At 40.5% G+C, this 22,291-nt stretch overlaps 1 protein-coding gene and 1 long non-coding RNA gene across 43 annotated transcripts in view; one reads left to right on the top strand and one right to left on the bottom strand.

Annotated features, from left to right (window-relative positions):
- Positions 1-22,291, top strand: part of LOC103351120 (uncharacterized) — a 219,544-nt gene that overhangs the window by 8,426 nt on the left and 188,827 nt on the right. For 16 of the 41 annotated variants that reach the window (XR_016218103.1, XR_016218104.1, XR_016218102.1 and 13 more), the window contains exon 1: positions 20,618-20,723. The exons of 2 other annotated variants lie outside the window; for them this stretch is intronic. This is a non-coding gene — a long non-coding RNA (uncharacterized LOC103351120). Of the gene's footprint in view, positions 1-20,582; positions 20,724-22,291 lie in introns of those variants that run through there. 23 more of the 41 variants (XR_016218107.1, XR_016218132.1, XR_011387952.2 and 20 more) reach the window with 4 other exon arrangements.
- Positions 8,535-20,664, bottom strand: LIN7C (lin-7 cell polarity scaffold C). Of its 2 annotated transcripts, XM_089310247.1 has the most exons (6): positions 20,516-20,641; positions 19,632-19,682; positions 16,709-16,827; positions 15,723-15,794; positions 13,052-13,261; positions 8,535-12,133 (listed from the first exon to the last, which is right to left on the bottom strand). In XM_089310247.1, exons 1-6 carry the CDS (start codon positions 20,550-20,552, stop codon positions 11,978-11,980), a joined length of 645 nt encoding a protein of 214 aa, XP_089166373.1. In that variant the 5' UTR covers positions 20,553-20,641; the 3' UTR covers positions 8,535-11,977. The 2 variants fall into 2 exon arrangements, with proteins under 2 accessions (XP_089166373.1, XP_002709070.1); XM_002709024.6 differs by lacking the exon at positions 19,632-19,682 and having other exon boundaries at positions 20,516-20,664.

Here is a 22,291-nt window from a genome sequence, read left to right as displayed (position 1 = left end):
GGGTTATCCTCTGCTGCTTTCCAGGCACATTAGCAGGAAGCTGGATGGCAAGTGGAGCAGCCAGGACTCTAACTGACACCCATATAGGATGCCAGTACTGTAGATGGCGGCTTAACCTACTGCATCATAGCACAGGCTCCCAAAGCTTTGAATTTTAGAAAACACTTTCAAGTGTAATTTTTTTCTTAAAAAAGATCAGTTACTTAATTTTGCATTTGTTTTATAGGCAGAGAGAAGAGAAAGATACAGAGATTCAGATAGAGATATAGAGATATAGTGAGCTTCCATCTGATGGTTCACTCCCCAAAGGCCTGCAAGAGCAGGGACTGGGCCAGGCTGAAGCCAGGAATCCAGAACTCAATGCAGGTCTCTGCCATGGGTGGCAAGGGCATTGTTAAACTTAGGCCTGATCTTCAGCAACACGAATAGAAAATTCTAAAATAGAAACAAAAGCACTTTGGCGCCACCTTGTGGTAGAATATAAAAAGTAGGAGAAAAAGGTTACCTGTGCAGTCTATCTGAGAAGCTATGTATTTACAGGTGGTGGTGGGGGGGGGCAGTATCTGTGTTGCTACTTTCTTTTCTCTTTAAAAGAAAAATATTCATATTAAAATAATCACATATTTGAGGTTTTAAAATCCTGAGGGCTGTGTTGTGGCACAGCGGGTTAACCCACTGCCTGTGACATTGGCATGCCACATCAGAGCACCTGTCCAAGTCCCTGCTACTCTGCTTCCAATGTAGCTGTTTGCTAATGTGTTTGGGAAGGCAGCAGAAGATGGCCTAAGTATCTGGACTCTGCCACCTATGGGGGAGACCTGAATAGAATTCCTGGCTCATGGCGTTGGCCATGGTTGGGGTATTTGGGGGTTGAATCCATATATGGAAGAACTCTCTTTCTATGTCTCCCTCTCTCTATGTCATTCTTTTGAAATAAATAAAAACAAAATTTTTTTTGACAGAGTGGACAGTGAGAGAGACAGAGAGAAAGATCTTCCTTTTTTCTGTTGGTTCACCCTCCAATGGCCACTGGGGCTGGCACGCTGCGGCCGGCACACCGCACTGATCTGAAGCCAGGAGCCAGGTGCTTCCTCCTGGTCTCCCATGGGGTGCAGGGCCCAAGCGCTTGGGCCATCCTCCACTGCACTCCCGGGCCATAGCAGAGAGCTGGCCTGGAAGAGGGGCAACCAGGACAGAATCCGGCGCCCCGACCGGGACTAGAACCCGGGGTGCCGGCGCTGCAGGTGGAAGATTAGTCTATTGAGCTGCAGTGCCGGCCAACAAAATGTATTTTTAAAAAGATACATTATTTGAAAGGCAGAGTGACAGATAAAGGAGACAAATAGAGATCTTCCACTTACTTCTTCATACCCCAAATGCCTGCAATAGCCAGAACTGCACCAGACCAATGCCAGGAGCAAGGAACTCCATCTGGATCTCCCACATGAGTGTCAGTGACAAATGCATTAGCAGGAGGCTGAATCAGAAAATATGGAATAATTGGGACTTGAGCCAGGTGCTCTGACATAGGATGCAGGCATCCCAAGCATTGACTTAACCCACTATAGCACAAGGTCCACCCCAATACATGGTTTTACTTTGTATATTTTCATTTTCAGGACTCTTCAAATGTCATCTCCTCAGACACCTTCCTTGCCCTGTCTAACACAGCACCCCTGCATTTTATTCCCTCGACAAATGTTGTCCACTATGTGCCAGGCAGAGGTCTCAGCTCTGAGTATACAGCAGTGGACAAGAAGGGCTCCTGTGTTGCCCTCAGGAAGTTTATGGTCTTAGGGACAGAGCAAACAGACCACACTGACAACTACACAGCAGCAGCAGCAGCTGAAGGAGATTTCGGGCAGAGCAAGTGTGAAGTCCTGTTGGAGATTAGAGGTGGGGAGATCCTCGGGAAGGCTGCAGAGGGAGCCACCAGCAGGGTTAAGCAGGCTTGGCGGCCATAGTGAGTAGCCATAGTAAGTAGCTTAGGTTTTTACTCTAATTGGGATGGGGAGCCAGGGAAAGTATTAAGGATGTTAGAAAGGGATCATCAGGCCGGTGCTGCAGCTCACTAGGCTAACCCTCCACCTGCGGCGTCGGCACCCCAGGTTCTAGTCCCGGACGGGGTGCCGGATTCTGTCCCGGTTGCCCCTCTTCCAGGCCAGCTCTCTGCTGTGGCCAGGGAGTACAATGGAGGATGGCCCAAGTGCTTGGGCCCTGCACCCCATGGGAGACCAGGAAAAGCACCTGGCTCCTGCCATCGGATCAGCGCGGTGCGCCGGCTGTAGCGCGCCGGCCGTGGCGGCCATTGGAGGGTGAACCAACGGCAAAGGAAGACCTTTCTGTCTCTCTCTCTCACTGTCCACTCTGCCTGTTAAGAAAGAAAGAAAGAAAGAAAGAAAGAAAGAAAGAAAGAAAGAAAGAAAGAAAGAAAGAAAGAAAGAAGGGAGGGAGGGAGGGAGGGAGGGAGGGAGGGAGGGAGGGAGGGAGGGAGGGAGGGAGGGAGGGAGGGAGGGAAGGAAGGAAGGAAGGAAGGAAGGAAGGAAGGAAGGAAGGAAGGAAGGAAGGAAGGAAGGAAGGAAGAAAGAAAGAAAGGCTAGGACTTTGCAATTGCAAGCACAATGGGAGGTCCAGTTGGTGCCATATGAAGGTTCTGACAGAAACCACAAGCTGGTTGCTCAAATTCCTGAGCCCACCCCAGACACAGCCCAGTGTGAAAAGGGACTGTGGTATCACTGCGTGTGACTCTTAACATGTGACTAAATGTCCCTGAGTCTCATTTCCTTATAGCTCTTTAGCCTCCCACCCTGCTGTACTTCCTAACACATCACCACCTAAAATTACACTACCTGCTTTCTGTTTCTCTCTCACTAGAACATGAGCTCCTTATCAGCAAACTTTTTTTAAAAAATATTTATTTATTTGAAAGAGTTACACATAGAGAGAAGGAAAGACAGAGAAAGAGAGAGAGAGAGAGAGAGAATCCCCCATCTGCTGGTTCACTCCCCAGATGGCTGCAATGGCTGGAGCCACACCAATCCAAAGCCAGGATCCAGGAGACTCCTCTGGATCTCCCACACAGGTGCAGGGGCCCAAGCACTTGGGCCATCCTCCACCACCTTCTCAGGCCATAGCAGAGAGCTGGATTGGAAGTGGAGCAGCCAGGACTTGAACCTGCGCCCACATGGGATGCCGACACTGCAGGCGGTGGCTTTACCCATTACGCCACAGTGCCAGCCCCATCAGCAGAACTTTGACTCATTTACTGCTGCATCCTAAGAACACTGTCCAGTGCTTCAGGTACTGCATCAGTGTGTGCAAACAGAATACATGTATTCATGAATTTCATAGTTTCTACCCATTGAGATGACTCAGAAATCTTGCTTATTTTACTGAAATGAATATCACAGCCAGTATCTTTCTTCTTCCAACTTTTGCACTGTCATTTCTTTCTTCAGTTTCTTCCATCATTCCTATTATTATATGAAAAAGAGAGAGAGGTATGCTATCTGAGACACATCCCATCTGGTGATTCACTTCACAATTGCCTACAATAACTGGGGCTGCACCAGGCTGAAGACAGGAGCTGGGAACTCAAGCCAGGTCTCTCAGATGGATAGCAGGGACCCACGTACTTGGAAATCACTGCTGCCTCACAGGTTGTGCATTAGCAAAAGGCTGGAATCGAAGCAGAACTGAGGGACTAGCACTGTGGTGCAGCAGGTTAAGGCTACTGAGATGCTGACATCCCATATCAGAGCACCGTTTCAAATCCCAGCTACTCTGCTTCCAGTCCAGCTCCCTGCTAATGTTGACTGGGGTAGAAGCAGATACCAGCCCAAGTATTAGGGCCCCTGCCACCCACCTGGGAGATTTGGATGGAGTTCCAGAATCCTGGCTTCTGCATGGCTGAGCTCCAGCCATTGCAGCCATTTGGGAAGTGAACCAGCAAATGGAACATCTCTTTTTCTCTGTCTCTCCACTCTGTGTCACTCTCTGTCTCTCCCTGTGTTACTCTGCCTTTCTAATAAATAGATCTTAAAAAAAAAAATAGAACAGGCCTCAAACCCAGGCGCTCCAGTAGCGAATACTGGATGCCTACCTCCCATCCACCATTCTTAAATGGTTATAAAAATGCCTTATTTTTAAAAAGTTTTGTGCTATGGTTATAATTCACTTAAATTGCTATTTACTATTCCATTTATAGCTTAAGATTTTTAGGATTTGCTACAATCTACTTATTTGTAATTTTGTGATACAAAGTAAGCCAACAGAATATTTCACTGTACCCATACAATTTAATGGATAACAGCTTTGTACACTGGGAAAAAGATGACCACTTGAAGACATCTAATTCAATATTGACATAAGCCACTGGTTAAACTCATTTAATGACATATGGATTTAGCATACAAAAGAAAAATCTAATCACACAGAAATGTAAAAAAAAAAAAATAAACGTAGCTAGCAGAGCAACATGGTTATCAAGAAAATGTATGGCTTTTGAAAATAAACTTGGGATTTAGCAGGAATCACTGAAAAAATGACAATTTGGTTTCTGACTTTGTACAAGTGGGATAACACCTGTCTTGCTGAGCGATATAAGCATTAGGCTCAGTGTCCAGCAGATATTTAATGAAAGGCAGTCATGCATGCTTGTCTGTCTTTCTCTTTTCTTTCTTTCTTTCTTTTTCTTTCTTTCTTTCTTTCTTTCTTTCTTTCTTTCTTTCTTTCTTTCTTTCTTTCTCCTTTCTTTCTCTCTTTCTCTCTTTCTCTCTTTCTCTTTCTCTCTTTCTCTCTTTCTCTCTTTCTCTCTTTCTCTCTTTCTCTCTTTCTCTCTTTCTCTCTTTCTCTCTTTCTTTCTTTCTTTCTTTCTTTCTTTCTTTCTTTCTTTCTTTCTTTCTTTCTTTCTTTCTTTCTTTCAGGCAGAGTGGACAGTGAGAGAGAGAGAGGCAGATAGAAAGGTCTTCCTTTGCCATTGGTTCACCCTCCAATGGCCACCATGGCCGGCGAGCTGCGGCCAGCGCATCACGCTGATCTGAAGCCAGGAGCCAGGTACTCATCCTGGTCTCCCATGGGGTGCAGGGCCCAAGCACTTGGGCCATCCTCCTCTACCTTCCCGGGCCACAGCAGAGAGCTGTCCTGGAAGAGGGGCAACCGGGACAGAATCCAGCGTCCTGACCGGGACTAGAACCCGGTGTGCCGGCACCGCAGGTGGAGGATTAGCCTATTGAGCCATGGCGCCAGCAAATTTTTTCTTTTTAATCAATGACTGTACCAATTCTGGTTAATATTGAGTTGGAACTTTTTTACGTAAGTAAAAAAATTAAGGTATACTTCATCATCATCCTCTGCAATTACTTGGAATTGAGTAAGGTATTAAGACATTATTTTCCTTCAGTATTTTGGTTCTCTCTAGGCACATAACAACCTCAGTTGACAAATTTCATGGCTGCATCTTGCATCTATCATTTTTTTTTTTTTTTTGACAGGCAGAGTGGACAGTGAGAGAGAGAGAGAAAGAGAGAAAGGTCTTCCTTTTCTGTTGGTTCACCCCCCAATGGCCACTGCAGCCGGCACACCTTGCTGATCCGAAGCCAGGAGCCAGGTGCTTCTCCTGGTCTCCCATGCGGGTGCAGGGCCCAGGCACTTGGGCCATCCTCCACTGCACTTCCTGGCCACAGCAGAGAGCTGGACTGGAAAAGGAGCAACCGGGACAGAATCCAGCGCCCCGACCAGGACTAGAACCTGAGGTGCTGGCGCCGCAGGCGGAGGATTAGCCTATTGAGCTGCGGCGTCAGTATTGCATCTATCATTGTTACTGTTTTTAATTTTTTTATTTTATTTATTTATTTTTTTACTGTTTTTATATAGTTCTAATGTAAGCTCTTGGATCTGCCAGTGAAATTGTGGAAAGTAAGCCAGCTGAACAACAGATCATCCTACAATGCTAAGAAATTGCACTAAGCAGTGGTGGCTCTGTTGTGATCTTTCTTGCTGGGATGGAACTTAAGTTCTGATGGAGAGGATACAATTAAGCAAATTAAAATAGAAACAAAGTGTTGCCAAATTCACAAAGGCTGAAGAACCTACCTTTAGGAGGGGACAAAAGGTTACTTCTGCTGACTTCTGAATGAAGAGCCACCTGTTGGTTGGAGAATTAGAGGGAAAGCTTTCCAGTAAGGGGGATTTGGTATGGGGTAGAACAAGTGGGGCAGTGGAATGAGATGATGCCTGAGAGGAAGTAAGGAATGGATTATGCTGGACGTCTTCAGTCATGGCAAGGTTTTCTTTAATTTTTATTTTCACATATTTGAAAGGTAGAGAGAGGAAGACATTCTCCATCTGCTAGTTCACTCCCAAATGCCTGCAACAGCCAGGCCAAAGCCAGAAGCCCAAAACTTCATCCACATCTCCCATGTGGAAGGCAGGGACCCAAGCACCTGTTGCCTCCCAGCATGTGCATTTGCAGGAAGCTGGACTGGAAGCAGAGAAGGCAGAACTTGGATCAGGTACTCTGACATGGAATGTGAGCATCCCAAGGGGTGACCTAACTGCTGTATCAAATACCTGCTCCCTTAACCACCCCCATCTTAAACTTTCCTTTTTTTTTTTTTTTAATTTTATAATTTATTTATTTATTCGAGAGGTAGAGTCACAGAGAGGGGGAGAAACAGAGTGGGAGGTCTGGTTCACTCCCCAAATGGCCACAACGGCTGGAGCTGAGCCGACTGGAAGCCAGGAGCCAGGAGCTTCTTCTGGGTCTCCCACGTAGGTGTAGGGGCCCAAGTACTTGAGCCATCTTCCACTGCTTTCTCAGACCATAGCAGAGAGCTGGATTGTAAGTGGAACAGCCAGGACACAAACCAGCATCCATATGGGATGCTGGCACCACAGGTGGAGGCTTAGCCCACTAGGCCACAGTGCCGGCCCCAACTTTTCTTCCTTTTTTAAGGCATTTGGACCATATCCCAAATACTATGGAAAGTTTTAAGGTGGAAGCAACACAGCTAGCTCTAGTTGAATTAATGTTTTGTATAAGTTTCATGGATCCTAAGGAGTCTGCACAAACCTTCAGAGTCCAGTCTCTGCAGCCAAAGAAAAACTCTCATCACACACCAAATGGAGCGAGGGGTGCTACAGAAACATCTCTCTTCAGTGTTGAAGGAGACATTGCCTTGACAATGACAACTCTCAGAGAGCCCTAAGAGCTGAAAAACATGAAACCATGTTAACAGCCAATAGTCTAACAGGAGGAAAAAGCTTTAGGTTCTGAGTGGCCAATAAGCCCAGGTGGCCACTTGAAAGCACAGCAGTTACACACCTACACACAGGTGTCCACAGAAACATTTCAACCACAGAAAACAAAGACTCCAGCTTCTCCTCACCCCCAAAGACCCGGGTTTCATCCTTTCTCAGTCAAAAACCCTTCTATGAAGGCATTTTATTGCTTGATACATTTCCATGCTTTTACATGTTCATGGCAGTGATTAAGCCTTGTATTGACACCTATTCCTACAATCCACTGTCTCTCACAGCTGGGTCATTTCTTTACAAATTAGTTTTCTGATTTTCCAAATCTCTCACTTGAACTTATTTTCCAATGATTTTCATTCTGAAAGTGTTCTCAATCCTCCACCTCTCAAAACTCCAATAATCTTGAAATTCCATGAAGTTTTTAATCAGAGTAGACAGAAATCTGAAAATTCCTAATGAATTCTGCTCTTCCTATCTTTTTTCAAACTTAACTTAAAGGTATGTTTTCTGGGTATCGACAATAAGAACCTGCTAATTTACTACTTGACAATTTTTCCTTTAGCAAACAAGGTCCTAATGCTACTTTACATGAAAAAAACAGCAAATAGAAATAGGCACCTCTCTAAGGGCTTTAGATACTGGCACAATACTTGCAAGCACATTTACTGCAGATGAGAGATGAGGGAGCTAAGGCACAGAACAATCAGGGAACTTGATTAAGATTACACAGTAAGGGTGGAACTGCAATTCAAATAAGAATAGCTGGGCTCCATAGTCTGTGCTGTCAATCACATACCATACAGCCTGCTTGGAAATAGGGAATTTTTTTTCTGAGGTTATCTTTTATAAAAGACAAAGCAAAATATAAAAATCTGAAGTTTCATTTTAACAATCAGCAGATTATGCTTTTACTTTATGTAAAAAAGTTTTCAGAAACGTATCCATGGTATGGTGGTAAATTTTTCAAACCCAGTGAACAAGGACATGACTAATACAAATTTATTTTAAATAAGCCTTAGATCAGAATTAAACTCATAAATGAAGTGATCTATTGAAAAAGTGTTATTTCACATCATTTAGGATATTAACTAAAAAGTATACTACTTCTCAATATTTTTAAAAACCATGTCCAAATACAAATTAGTTTGAAAGTGTTGAAAATTAGTGAGTCAGTAACTGATTTGTTTCTTTCCACTAATTTTCCACTACTGCAACAACCTTTAAGGAACAAAGCTAGTGAGTTTGGGATAATTATTATTAGCAGAGACAACAAAATGTAAGTTAGAAAATTCATAAACATACATTTATTCAGGAAATACAATTACTAAAGTCCTTGATATTTCAATGATCATTCCACATTATAAAATTTTCACAACATGTACTCTTTTAAGTCTATACCAAGCCATGCTGACATTCTTTTCAGATAAGCCATAACCATTTCTTCTATTAAATGATGTAATATCCATTTTAATTATAAACACAGTATTTGAGCCAAACTACTTAAGTTCTTGACCAGAAAGCTTTTAGAAATTTAGAAGAGAAGGACAATGATATTTTTAAAGAACACATCTGAATCATCAAACCCTACAATACAAGGCCACTTTAATTCAATAAATGGTTAAAGTGGCCATATTAAGACAGCAAGTAATTATCATTGACAACATTTCTCACCTGCAATTTTTAAACATGCTTTTTCAAATAATAAACACTTATTTTTCTAAGTTTTAAGGGCAATGGGGCATAAAGATGACATATACTAAAAGATTACTTTTAAACTACTGGTAAATTTATTTTTAAAAAAGTAGACTGCAATTACTTTCCAAATAAGGAATGCCAAGTTGCCTTTAATGCTTAAGAAATATAATCAATCATTAAATAGCTGCAAATTGAATTATTCCATTCCAATACTTCCAAACAGAATCCAGTGTAATTAGATCATTTTACAAAGGTGAAAACTATTGGTTCTCAGCTCTGGGTGTCCATTAGAATCACCAGGAAAGGTTTAAAAAAATGAGTGCTTCAACTGTTGAAATCTTTACTTAATGTATGCTAAACTGATCTTCTGTATATAAAGAGAATTGAAAATAAATCTTGATGTGAATGGAAGGGGAGAGGGAGTGGGAAAGGGGAGGGTTGCGGGTGGGAGGGAAGTTATGGGGGGAGAAGCCATTGTAATCCATAAGCTGTACTTTGGAAATTCATATTCATTAATTAAAGTTAAAAAAAAGCATTCATTTAAATAAATGAAAAAAAAAATGAGTGCTTCTGACTTAGTAGTTAATAGGTATCAATATTCTTCAAGTTCTGTAGGGTGCTCTGATGTGCAGCAAAAGTTTTAGTCAACCCATTTTGAAATATCAAGACAATAAGTGGAAACTGGAGCAGGTGGATAATTTATACTTGTAACCTATAAATCAAACACCTACTATATACTTACTATATGCCTAGTTTTATTCATGAACCATTCTTTTATAAGATGAAAATTCCCTTCATTTCCTTTCTATACTAGACCACTACTATACATCTTTGCCACTGAAGGATTGAATTTCTCTGTGGTCAAGATTTAAAATTCTGGGAGACACTAGAAAACTGCATTAATGATGAAAACAAACTACTGCTACTCATGCTCAACAGGAGCAAGCAAAACTACTGTATTTGGCTCCTTCAAGCTATCCTTATTTTAAGAAATATAAATAGGTGCCAACCCACACAAAGAACAGATTGTGGATTACTGTAGAAAAAACGCTTACTCAACTTACTAAGTTTCAACACCAAAACGATTTAACTTGGCTGGAAGTTCTGAAACAGCTGAGACACTGAACCAGGAAGCTGTAATTTATAATGAAATGTTGATATGTTCTTAAAAGCTACTGCAGCTGTAGTTACACTAAAATAGGGTTTCTTCAGGGTTTACTTACCCTGTAATGCAAGAATACGAGCATAACAATAATATTACTGTTTTCATATGCACCAATACCTCTCTTTAATATATAAAGCTCTACAACTAATAATTTTACAATTAAATTAAAATAAGTCCATAATTCTTCTATACTACTTTGGTCTCAACATTTTAAAAACATCAATTTTGAAAATATACAATTTAACATGATCCTATCAATAACAAGCACATTTTGTAGTGGACTAAGACACATTCAACCATGCAATCCAGTGTTCAATACCTAAATGATAAATAACAATGCTGATTGACTTTTATTCTGAAAAATCACTGAAACCTGGAATAATCTTTTAAGAATCACAGTGCTCACAAACATGCAGAAAAAGGTATACATTTCTAGTCATCCTGAAGGAATGTTACAAAATGCCCACTTTTCAAATATAGGGTCAATAATTATGCCAAATTTCTCATACATTTTAATCCACTATCTTCTTTTCTGCTTGTCACTTACAATATTGTGAAAAGCAGGAAACTTCCTATAAGTTGTGACTGAAAACAAACTCTAATTTCAGCCTTTTAGATCCCAGTCACAATCATACACTAATAGCTGCCTTTTAGTAAAACAGTGACATCCAGTGGACAAATGAAATAAAGTATCTCTCAAAATTCCTATCGTTATATTTGACCATAAACAAAGATTGCATCTCTAAATCCAATCATTTTTAATAGTTCCTACTCATTTTGACACAGTCCATAGATTCTTATGAATACATTACATCATTAATTTCTATATATCTTAAATAAATCCTTCTCTCTTCTTCCTATTGAAAATCAGTTTTTTCAATTGAACTAGTAAGAATGTACAACTCTTGAGGCTAGGGAGATTAAAAGTATTACTTTTTCCTCTTCGCTTCTGCCATTTCCAACCACAAACTAACTGGCTCATTTTTAGGAATGGAAGGACCAAAATATAAGAAATTTATTTAAATAAAAATGAATAGCATTAAAAAAATTTGCAAAAGAAGAAATCTGAACCTGTTTGCATTTATAATTTATGATATATTGAATATAAATAGAAAGGGATGTAATTAGTAATGTTAACAATCAAATTACATCCTTTTGCCTTACTGCTCAAATATTATGAAAGAATACATATTTCAGCAATGATTGTTTCAGTGTTTAAAAATTTGTATAAATCAGTATAAATGAATATCCATTATACATTATGCTTAAATTAAAAACTTCCACTGTGCTGAGTTATGATTTACCATTGAGTATATATATATATTATGTGTGTGTTCAAAGTACAAAATGCAGCAGTGATGTTAACACTGACAATTTAATGAACTGCTATAGGTGAGACTGTTAAGTTTAATTTCTTGGAAAACTGTAAAGAAATTTTACAGATTAAAAAAAATAGAGTAAGCGAAAAAAGAACTGGTGAACTATTATTTTAAATATGTAGCCAAATGAAGAAAACATTTTTTCCTAAAAAAAGATTAAGAATGTAAAAGTACATTTTAATATTAAAAAAGCATTTTAAAAAATCTATAACAATTTTATGACAAAATCTGCATTTGAAAAAGGCCTGTAAAAACAGCAGGACACAATCGCCCTCATCACCTTTTACTTTTTCTCATCAGAAAAAAGTGTATGCATCTCTGGAACCATAAATAATGTTAAAATAGGTATTTATAAAATGGTAAGAAGGATCTCACGGGAAATTTGTTTGTTTTTACAATCACTGGCATTGCGGCCCTCAGTAGGTCACAAGTAAAACTTCTCTAGCTAAAAAGCAAACTGCAATACAAAGTTTGAACTGTATTAGGTCTGTTGCCTGCGTTTTGCTGATCTCATTTTTTCAAAACGTGACTCCATTTCTTCTAGGACTTTGGGTGTATATCGTACTACTAATTTAACCTTTCCTTGAGCTGCTTTCAGCAGTTCTACAGCTTTTTCATGATGTTCTCCTTCAACGCTCTACAATAAAACACACAGGTATAAAATTAGTATCTAGCTTTTGTAAGTAGTTAAAAAAACAATAATTTTTAAGTAAAAAAGTTTCAGTGCTATATAATATCAACACTATAAAGCTAAGAAACAATCCTACTTTATCATCTTAATTAGTATAAAATTCTATGCTGTATCAATTCTGTTTATAGTTTAGGAACTGTTTTTTTAAGTCTCAAATCATTCATTTATTAAAATCCTATTATTGCCAATATATCCAGCAACTGCATTTATCTAATTAGGGCACAGTACTAATTTAATGTATTGTATTTCACTACTGAAGAGCTTAATTATGTCATATAAGCCATGTTAAACACTGCTAATTTACATCGGAAAGAAGCAAAGCACACTTAAAAGCTTTAAAAAGGATCAGTGGAGCCGGTGCCGCGGCTCACTAGGCTAATCCTCCACCTTGCGGCGCCAGCACACCGGGTTCTAGTCCCGGTCGGGGTGCCGGATTCTGTCCTGGTTGCCCCTCTTCCAGGCCAGCTCTCTGCTGTGGCCCGGGAGTGCAGTGGAGGATGGCCCAAGTGCTTGGGCCCTGCACCCCATGGGAGACCAGGATAAGTACCTGGCTCCTGGCTTCAGATCAGCGCAGTGCACCGGCTGCAGCGCGCCGACCACAGCGGCCACTGGAGGGTGAACCAAAGGTAAAGGAAGACCTTTCTCTCTGTCTCTCTCTCTCTCACTGTCCACTCTGCCTGTCAAAAAATAAATAAATTAATTAAAAAAAAAAAAAAAGGATCACTGGACTAAATAGTACTACCTGTCCTTTCAAGGGATTCTTAAAGTTTCTTAGCTTTTTCCTACATTTTATTTCTGTAACTCAAATACACCCCCAACTGGTCACAATATATCACTACAAACAGAAATAAAACTCATTCTTACCACTCCATTCACAGACAGGAGTTGATCTCCTCGTTTGAGGCCTCCATGCCTATCAGCAATTCCACCCGGAATTATTCGAGATATATATATTGGAGAGTTTTGTTCTTTGCCTCCCATAATATTGAATCCAAGGCCTTCTTCTGTTTTTGGTAGCTCAACAACTCGGGGATGAGAATGTCCTTCACTGGCAGCAAATGCAGCAACCGTAGCCTAAAATAAAATTTTACATATTTAAAACTGACCTTTGCTTACTTCAGCTCTTTTGTCTCTTTTAAAAACTACTTAAAGAGAAAGATTTAGGGGCCAGCATTGTGGGACAGAGGTTGAAGCTTTGCCTTCAATGCTGGCATCTCATATGGGTGCTGGTTCAAATCCCATCGGCTCCACTTCTCATCCAGCTCCTTGCTAAAGTAATGTGTCTAGGAAAGCAGCAGAAAATGGCCCAGGTATTTCGGCTCCAGTCACCCAGGTATGTGAGACCTGGAACAAGGTACAGGCTTCCAACTTCGGCCTGGCCCAGCTCCAGCCTTTGCAGCCACTCAGGGAGTGAACTAGCAGATGGAAGACCTTTCTGTTTTTCCCTCTCTCTCTCTCTCTGCCTTTCAAGTAAATACATCAATAAAACTTAACATTTTTTTAATTTATTATTAATCATTTGATTGACAAGGAGATAACAGAGATCTTCCATCCATTGATTCACTACCTGAATGACCACAGCAGCCAGTTCTGAGCCACGCTGAACCCAGGGGTGAGGAACTCGTTTCTCATATGCGTAGTCTTCCATTGCCTTTGCAGTTGTATGAGTAGGAAGCTGGATAGGAAGCAGGGCAGCTGGGACTCAAACAAGCACCTCAGCACTACAAGGGGCAGTTTAACGTGCTGTCACAAAGCTTGTCCTAAAACTACTGAGGGCATATATTTTAATGTCTAAATGCTCATAAATCCACAGGTGGTTCTGAGAAGTATGCCAAGCAGAAGGGCTCTTTAGAGATACCAACTGAAAAGTATGTAGTAAATATTAAGATGTTTCAGGTCTGTCATAGCTTGCTCAGCGGCCAGAACTTCTGTGCAGCTGCATTTTCACAAAGCTTGACAAGCAGGCTTGCTGGGCAGATGGACACTCTATAAATTAATGAGGAGACTGTCCCCCTGCATGCTGGTAGCCCTGAGCTGTAGAGGCAGATGGCCCAGCTCCTTTAGGGGCCTTTTTGCAGAACATAACCTGCCTACGTTACTTACAGGGAAGTGTCCTTCTATGTAGTCATTTTGGCTTCTACACTATTTGTATTATATGCTAAATAACTAATAGATTAAAAAATAAATATTGAGAAAAAGAGGAGTGCTTATTATCAATGTGTTTTTTGGTTGCCTTGGCTAACTAGTTACAACTAAAAAACTAAGAAAACCAGAAGATGAAACAGCCAAAATATCTTTTAAACTCAAATTTAGACTAATGTAGACTAATTCCAACAAAAAGTTGGTATTTTTTGTTTCTCTTTGCTTTTAAGGGTAATTAAGTAATTTGGCGCCTTTTAAAAATTTATTTACTTGAAAAGCAGAGTGATAAGAGGGAGAGACAGAGAGAGCTCTCCCATTCATTGGTTCACTCCCCAGTGGTCACAACAGCCAGGTCTGGGCCAGGAGCCAGGAACTCCATCCAGGTCTCCCATATGAATGATATAGGCTCAAGCACTTGGGCTGCCATTTGTTGTCTTCCCAGACGCAATAGGAGGAAGCTGAGTTGTAAGCAGAGCAGCTGGGACTCCAGCATCACAAGTGGTGGCTTAATCAAGACTGTGCCATTTTTTTCATGATGGCTCAGGATACATCAGGACACATGGACAAAATGGGAATGGGGAGGAAGTAAACCAAGATCTGTTGAATACTATCTGTGAAGCTGTGAAAAGGCCTTATTCTAGAGTTGATGGGACTAAGGCTCAAAGGTCCTATAACTCTATAAGAATAAACACCAAGTTTCTTTTGCTGTTTTCAGTTCTGCCAAACTATACCCACACGGCTAAATGTTTGTATTCAACAGAGTGTCTAGCGCTTCCTTTTGTGAGCTATCAATGAAAACTTATAGGCTAATGACTATTTCTAGTATAAGTTACCTATTAGCTTATATTAATTTATTCTAACCATATGATAGACACTGGTCAATGCTTGAATTATTTGAGGACAAACCTGCTACCTGCAGCTATGAAGAGGTAACCTTCATAACTCCTGACATTCTTCTATATATTTGCAGAGCTACGCAAAACAGAAAGCAAACAGAAACCTAGAGAAATACTCTAGCTCTCCCATTTACTATTTATGTGATTTTAGGCAAGTAATCTATAAATATTGCTTCTTTACCATTAAATGTGTTCAGTAATTCATAACTCAGAATTTTGATGAAAGTCTGCATAATTAATTACGCATGGGTAATATATTATTTCTGCATGATGTGTATAATATTTGTGTAAGTACATTGTCAGTACATTACCTTCATGATAAAATATCCTATAAGCCAATTAAAAAATGTATTCTATTTTTAAGTACCTGAAATATTTTGTGTAGTTTTAAAGATATTGTATATTGGTTTTCAAAATAAGCTTATGAATCTATTAATCACATATTTTAAACATGTAATTTATAAGGAGTTCTTACTTTTGTAAATGAAAAAATTTACCTTTGCAGTTGCATTAGCTCTCACTTCAGGGCTGCTACTGATGTCAACAGTCTCATAGACATGTTCATATACCTGTAAAACCAAAGGTTATCATATTTGATTTTAAACCTCAGATTATACTATGTTTGGGTTCTTTCTGTAGTCAATTAATGTGCTGTAAAATATCTGATTCGAAATTCCAAAATTGAGAGGGACAAGTTCTAGTATTTCTTATAAAAGTTATTTACTTATTTGAAAGACAGAGACAGAGAGAGAGAAAGAGATAAATGGGGGTAGGGGGCAGGAGGGAGATGGAGACAGATATTCCATTACTGGTTAACTCCTCCAGTGCCCCAACAGCCAGGGATGGGCCAGGAGAAGGGTAGGAGACAGGAATTCCATCCAGGTCTTCTATGTGGATAGTAGGAACACAAGAATTCAAGCTATCATCTGTTGCCTCCCAAGGAGTACACTAGCAGGAAGCTAGAACCAGAAGTGGAGCTGGGACTAAAACCCAGGTACTACACCATGGGATGTGAGCATCCCAAGTAGCATCTTAATCTCTCTTCTAATACCACCACTCTATTTTTAAAGTTTATTAAGAAAATTCTGAAATCAGGGCCAGCATTGTGACACAGCAGGTTAAGCCACCACTTGCAATGCTGACTTCAGAGCATCCATCCAACTGCACTGCTTTTGATCCAGCTCTCTGCTAATGCACCTGGGAAAGCAGAAGATGGCCCAAGTACTTGGGTTCCTGCCCCTCTGTGGGAGACTTGGAAGGAGTTCCTGGCTCCTGGCTTTTTGCCTGGCCCAGCCCCGGCCATTGTGGCCATTTGGGAAGTGAACCAGTGGATGGAAGATCTATTTCTCTTTCTTCATCTGTCATTCTTTCAAACAAACAAACAAAAAACTTAAAAAAGAAAAAAAAAAAAGGATATTCTGTACCCCAATTCCAGAGGCTAATCAGTTCAAAATTTTAGTAAATGTGAATCACATTTACTTACCTCTCTCACGGCATTGCAGAACTCACTTTGAAGGACTCTTTGTAAAGCCTGGAGTTTCTGCGGTGGTACCTCCCCACTTCTCTGCAGTTTTTCCAACAATTCAATTGCTCTACAAATATCTAAAGTTAAAAAAAAAAAAAAAACTGATAGATAATTTTCTCCAAGGATTCTCTATATGCCTATGTGACAGTGGAACAGTATTCATTTCTCAAGGACTAACAAGAAATATATAGAAGACAGAGGGGGAAAGTGTGCATATGCACATATATGGGGAGGATTTGTGTGGCTAAGTACGTACATGGCAGGTGGGAATGCAAAATCTGAGAATGCCACATTTTAGAGTACATTAGGAAAAAATACATGTTGCAAAAGGTAGAAAATCCAGGAAATGGAATCTTTTGAGATAGGCAAATTGAAAATAAAAAACTGAATAGAACCAGAAAGGACTGGGGCTCAAATGTGATAGAGCCTGTCCTGCTTCAGAACAGCTGGCAGTACTCACATTACCAGGAATGATTTAGTCAATAAAAATTATTAGCATCCAAAGCATTGAACAGGATAATTTTCCTTGTGCTGGTGAAATCACTATTCAATTCCTGACTGAAAACATGACACATATGTAGATGCAAAATATTCATTAACAGGTGTAGTTAATGGTAGGGAGCCGATTAAAACAGTACAAACAAAATTAACTGCTCTGCTTTCAACTTAGGATCAATGTATTAATTCAGGTAAGTTCAATCAAATACATGCTTACAAAATAGAAAAATAAAAACTCTATGACTGCCAATTTCACCTCAACACTATCTGTATATAACTGGGCAAGCCACTTAATGTCTCAGTGTCTCAGTTTCTTTTGTACTGTAAGATGGAGACAACTGTATTTTCCTAAGAGTTACTTGATGACTGAAACAAACAACAACATGAAAAAGGGCCTAGCATGCATAAATGTAATTATATGGGCACCAATTACTCACAACACTAAGAGGCTGAATACATTTATGCAAATGCATTAAGCATGCCGGTCAGTTCTCATTGGGAAGTGTGAGGATACATGCTTACGAATTCAGAAGTTTCAGAGTCAGACTCATGTTCCAATACTATAACTACCTCTATTCTGACTTTTTTTTCTGAACTGCTTTTGTACCCCAGTGGACCAGAGTATTGGCTATTATTCCTTTCCTGTGTCCTGACTGAAGTGGAAGAAGTTCCTAATTTCATGTTATACCTAAGGACTGAAGAGTCCTCTTCATAGAATATTGCCTTCTTTGTATTTGCAGCTGGAAAATTATGAATACATGTAGTAAAGAAGGAACGTGGTTTTTCAATTTCAGATAATAAAATCTTACACTGATGTTTATCAAATGCAATGATTTCCTACCACCAGAAAGGCTAATAATGGAGATAGTTGGTTCACCAATTATTTGCAAAGTTATAACACATGAGCCATGTAAAAATTTTAAATTAACAAAAAAATTTAAGAAAGTAGAACACCCTTTACTAAATCTACAATGTATCTGATAAGTACTCAAATTCGTTTTCTAGTGAATCACGTTTTGATGATTTAGAGGGCTCTTGGGATCTTGATCACAGGCATTAATTTTATAAGATTATTGCAAGCGTTTGTTAGTAGACTCTGATAAAATTCTACATACAAGTTGATGAAATCTGACTTCATCTTGATAAATGGAACCACTACTAACTTATTTCTACTATAGTGCTGAGAATTCTATTGTAGAACTATAGAAACTTGGAAAACAAAACACAAAATCATCACTAATTCCAGAAATGGAGTTCTACATTTCAAAATACACAAAAATTTAATTCTATTTCTAAATATGATTAATGAAAATTAAAAAAAAATGATATTAACAGTTCTATTGGGGCCAGTGCTATAGCGTAGCGGGTAAAGCCACCACCTGCAGTGCTGGCATCCCATATAGGGGCACCAGTTCTAGTCCCGGCTGCTCCACTTCTGATCCAGCTCTCTGCTATGGCCTGGGAAAGCAGTAGAAGATGGCCCAAGTCTTTGGGCCCCTGCACCCACATGGGAGGCCCAGAGGAAGCTCCTGGCTCCTGGCTTCCGATCAGCGCAGCTCCAGCTGTTGTGGCCATTAGGGAAGTGAACCAATGGATGGAAGACCTTTCCCCCCTCCTCTCTCTCTCTAACTCTGCCTCTCCAATAAATAAATACATTTAAAAAATTCTATTTACTGTGGAATCAATTTTTAAAATCTCATTTAAAAACAATATTTTCCAAACAGTACACCAGATTTGGTACTAATTTTAAATTAAAAAAATAAGTTTGCCTTTAGAGTATGAAGATTTACTGCCCCTGAAAACCTTCTGGCCCTTAGTTCTATAGAAAAGTTCAAAAGTGTTTAACAACTATAAATTCAAAATGAATATCACATTTCTTTCCACATGAGCTAGAGGCTGTATGTATTTTCTAATTTCTGTCACACATTTTGCACTGTACTTAAAAATACAAAAATATGCTAACTTAGAATCCTACAAACACCTTTCATAGAAAAATACCTCCTCCTGTTAACACCAAACAGATTTGTTTCTATCTACAAAGCACAATGCCATTGCATTCGCAAGGAAGATGTACAGTCTTAGGTCTAGCTACGCCCCTGTCATAGAGTGCTGCTTTAATTAACAGCCTGGTGGGCTGAACAGTAACAATCTCATATACAAAGAGGCTTCCAAATGGTGAACACCATAAGGAGTAAATTTACAATTGAAAGTACACATTTGTTTGTGGGATGATATGACAGAAGTACAATAATTCTAAAAATGTATATTGTTGTTAGAGGATATTAATAACTATAACTGCAAATTTGACCAAATGTGACAATGTGCAAAATAATTTCAATTTCCACTCTATGCTTTGTTTCCCAACAGTATTCAAAATACTTACCTTGTACTTCTTGATTATTTTCAAGGATTCTAATGCTGTTGTGTTTAAAATCTGCTTGAAAAAAACGATTTGAGGAGGATGCAGGAGTGGAATATTGGAAATCTGTATCAGGAAGCTGGTAGGGGCAGAGTCGGGTATTTTCACAGGCCGATTCCTCTCTACATTACTCAGTGGAACAGGTTTTATTTTCCTTCACAATCTAAGAAGCAATCAACCTGCCACAGTTTGCAATTGTAGTGTTTGTAAAGAAAGCATAACATGGCACCTGCAAGTGTCACTCACTATTCCATCTAGTTGTATAAACTTCCCAAGATCAAGTCAGTAGCATCGTTCTTAAAGCATCCTCTCCTTTACTGAAAGGAAAAGCAAAGCTAGTTTCCAAACACAAGTGACGCTGGGGTGAAAGCAATGCGGTTTGTGCACTAAGCGGGGCACTGGAGGAGGTGCCGTGTCTGCTAAGTGTGTGATATGTGGGTGAAGGCGGGGACACGGGGTTTTGCGCGTGCATGGGTTCGAGTGTAGTCGGTCGGAACACAGCGTGTGACGTTTGCTTTTAGAGCTTACAGGTCTCCAAATGCCGCGTCTGCTGTGGCCACCCATGGAGCCCATGTGCCGTGCCTGTATGCGAACGCGGGCAAGGTTGTGTTCAACAGTGCTAAACACCCGGACAGTCCGTGCTGAACAGAGCGGGGCTGGATATCAATCAAAAGACCTTAAGCTCACTCCCGGGAGCCGCGCACAGCGACGTAGACGGTTGCATGCGCCAACACCATGGACGGCCTGGCTCTGGATCTCGGGACCTAGACCTTCCCTCCTCACTTCCAGCGACACGGCACTCTCACATACCCTCCACCCACCTCCGTCCGGACCCTGGCCGCACTCACCCCTTTCTAGCCGTACAGGTTCCCCCAGCGCCGCCATCTTCTCTTTTAGCCTGCAGACCCACAGGAAATGACGACAGAGGCGCTGAGGCAGGGGCGGGGCCTACCGGAGCCGGAAGGGCGAGGACTAGCGGGTATCGCGAGAGCAGGCGGGTGGCGAGGTGCTTCCCGGCGCTTCCAGTGTAGGTGTATTTGCGCGTGGGAGTTTAAGGTAGGCTTCACTCCTTAGCGTCTGGTGTCGACCAACTAAGATTAAGAAAAGCCCCTTTCCCAACTCTAACACCTTGGTACAGGTTTCATACCTCTTACTTGAAACCCTTGGCTTCACCTAGGATAGAGAAACGGCTTCAGAGAAGCAGAACCAAAAGACTATAAATAGCTACGTACAAAGAGACTTACCCTGAGGGATTGAGTGGCTCGGGTGATTGTGCAGATTTGTTGTCCGAAAGCTGGAGACCCAGGAAAGATGGGGATGTAGTTCCAATCCAGACTCCAAGGCCTGAGCCCAGGGAAGCTAGTGTTGTGAATCTTAGTCCGAGTGTGCAGTCCTGACAAGGAATTCGGAAAAGATGGATATCTCAGTTGTCTGAAAGACTGAATCCCCAATCTCCCACTCCCCTGCCCTGTCCCACCCCCATTTCTGACTTTTCAAGTCCCCAGTGGATTGGATGATGCCCACCCACATTAATGAGGGTGATCTTAGTTTACTGATTGAAATGCTAATGTCATTTAGAAACAGCCTCACTGACCTAGCATCTGAGCATCCCGTAACAGTCAAAATGACACAGCAAATTAATTATCAGCATTTTTCAGGGGAGCCCATGCAGATGGCTTGCAGAGTGGTGGCTCAGTCACACTGGAGCAGGGCAGAAGACTAAATGGGATGTCACCAAGAAAAAAAAATGAAATTTGCAATTCACCAATGTGGATGACCATTTTTAAAAAATTTTATTTTCTTTATTTGAAGATAGAGCGACACAGGGAGAGAGAGAGTTCTTCTTCCTGCTGGTTCACTATCCCAAGAAGGCCAGAACTTCATCTGGGTTTCCCACAACTTCATATGGGTGACAAGGATCCAAGTTCTTATGCTAGCATCTTCTGACTGCCCAGATGTATTAGCAGGAAGCTAGATGGGAGGTAGAGCAGCCAGGACTCTCTTCAGCCAGTGCTCATAGATCCGATACAGGTGTCAAGCTGTGCCCCAATGCCTGTCCCTTGGCCATGATTATTTTTAAAGTTTTGTTTATTTAGTTATTTGAAAAGTTAAGTGACAAAAAGATTTTTTTGCCCTCTAGTTTACTCCTTAAATGCCCACAACTGCCAGGGCTGAGCCAGGCCAAAGCCAGGAGACAGAACTCAATCCAGGGCTCTCACATGGGTGGCAGGGACCCAAGTAATTGAGCGATCATCTACTGCTTACTAGGCGCATTAGGAGGAAACTGGATCCCAGGCACTCTAATATGGGGTACAGTGTCCCAAAGAGCTTGCTCCATGGGTGACCATTTTGATACCACACAAACAGTTTTAGTGGAGAGTTCAGGGAAGAACTGGTGACAAGCACATAGAAACTTAAGCAAATGGGGGTAAATGAAATAATTATTAATACTAAAAATCTAAAAAGTTGGATGAGGAAGGAAATATAGAATACAAAATAGATTAACTGCATACCACAAAGTGATGGAAAGTACAGAGGGTGATAAAACACTTTATTTTTATTTAGTTGTAAACCTTGTAATGCTATTTGATGTTTTAAAAGAATAAATTTTAATAAAAATGAAA

This window comes from Oryctolagus cuniculus, chromosome 1, assembly GCF_051225735.1.
Source record: "Oryctolagus cuniculus isolate XC-2025 breed Fujian yellow rabbit chromosome 1, ASM5122573v1, whole genome shotgun sequence".
NCBI classification, from domain to species: domain Eukaryota; kingdom Metazoa; phylum Chordata; class Mammalia; order Lagomorpha; family Leporidae; genus Oryctolagus; species Oryctolagus cuniculus.
This window is presented reverse-complemented; position numbering and strand designations above follow the sequence as displayed.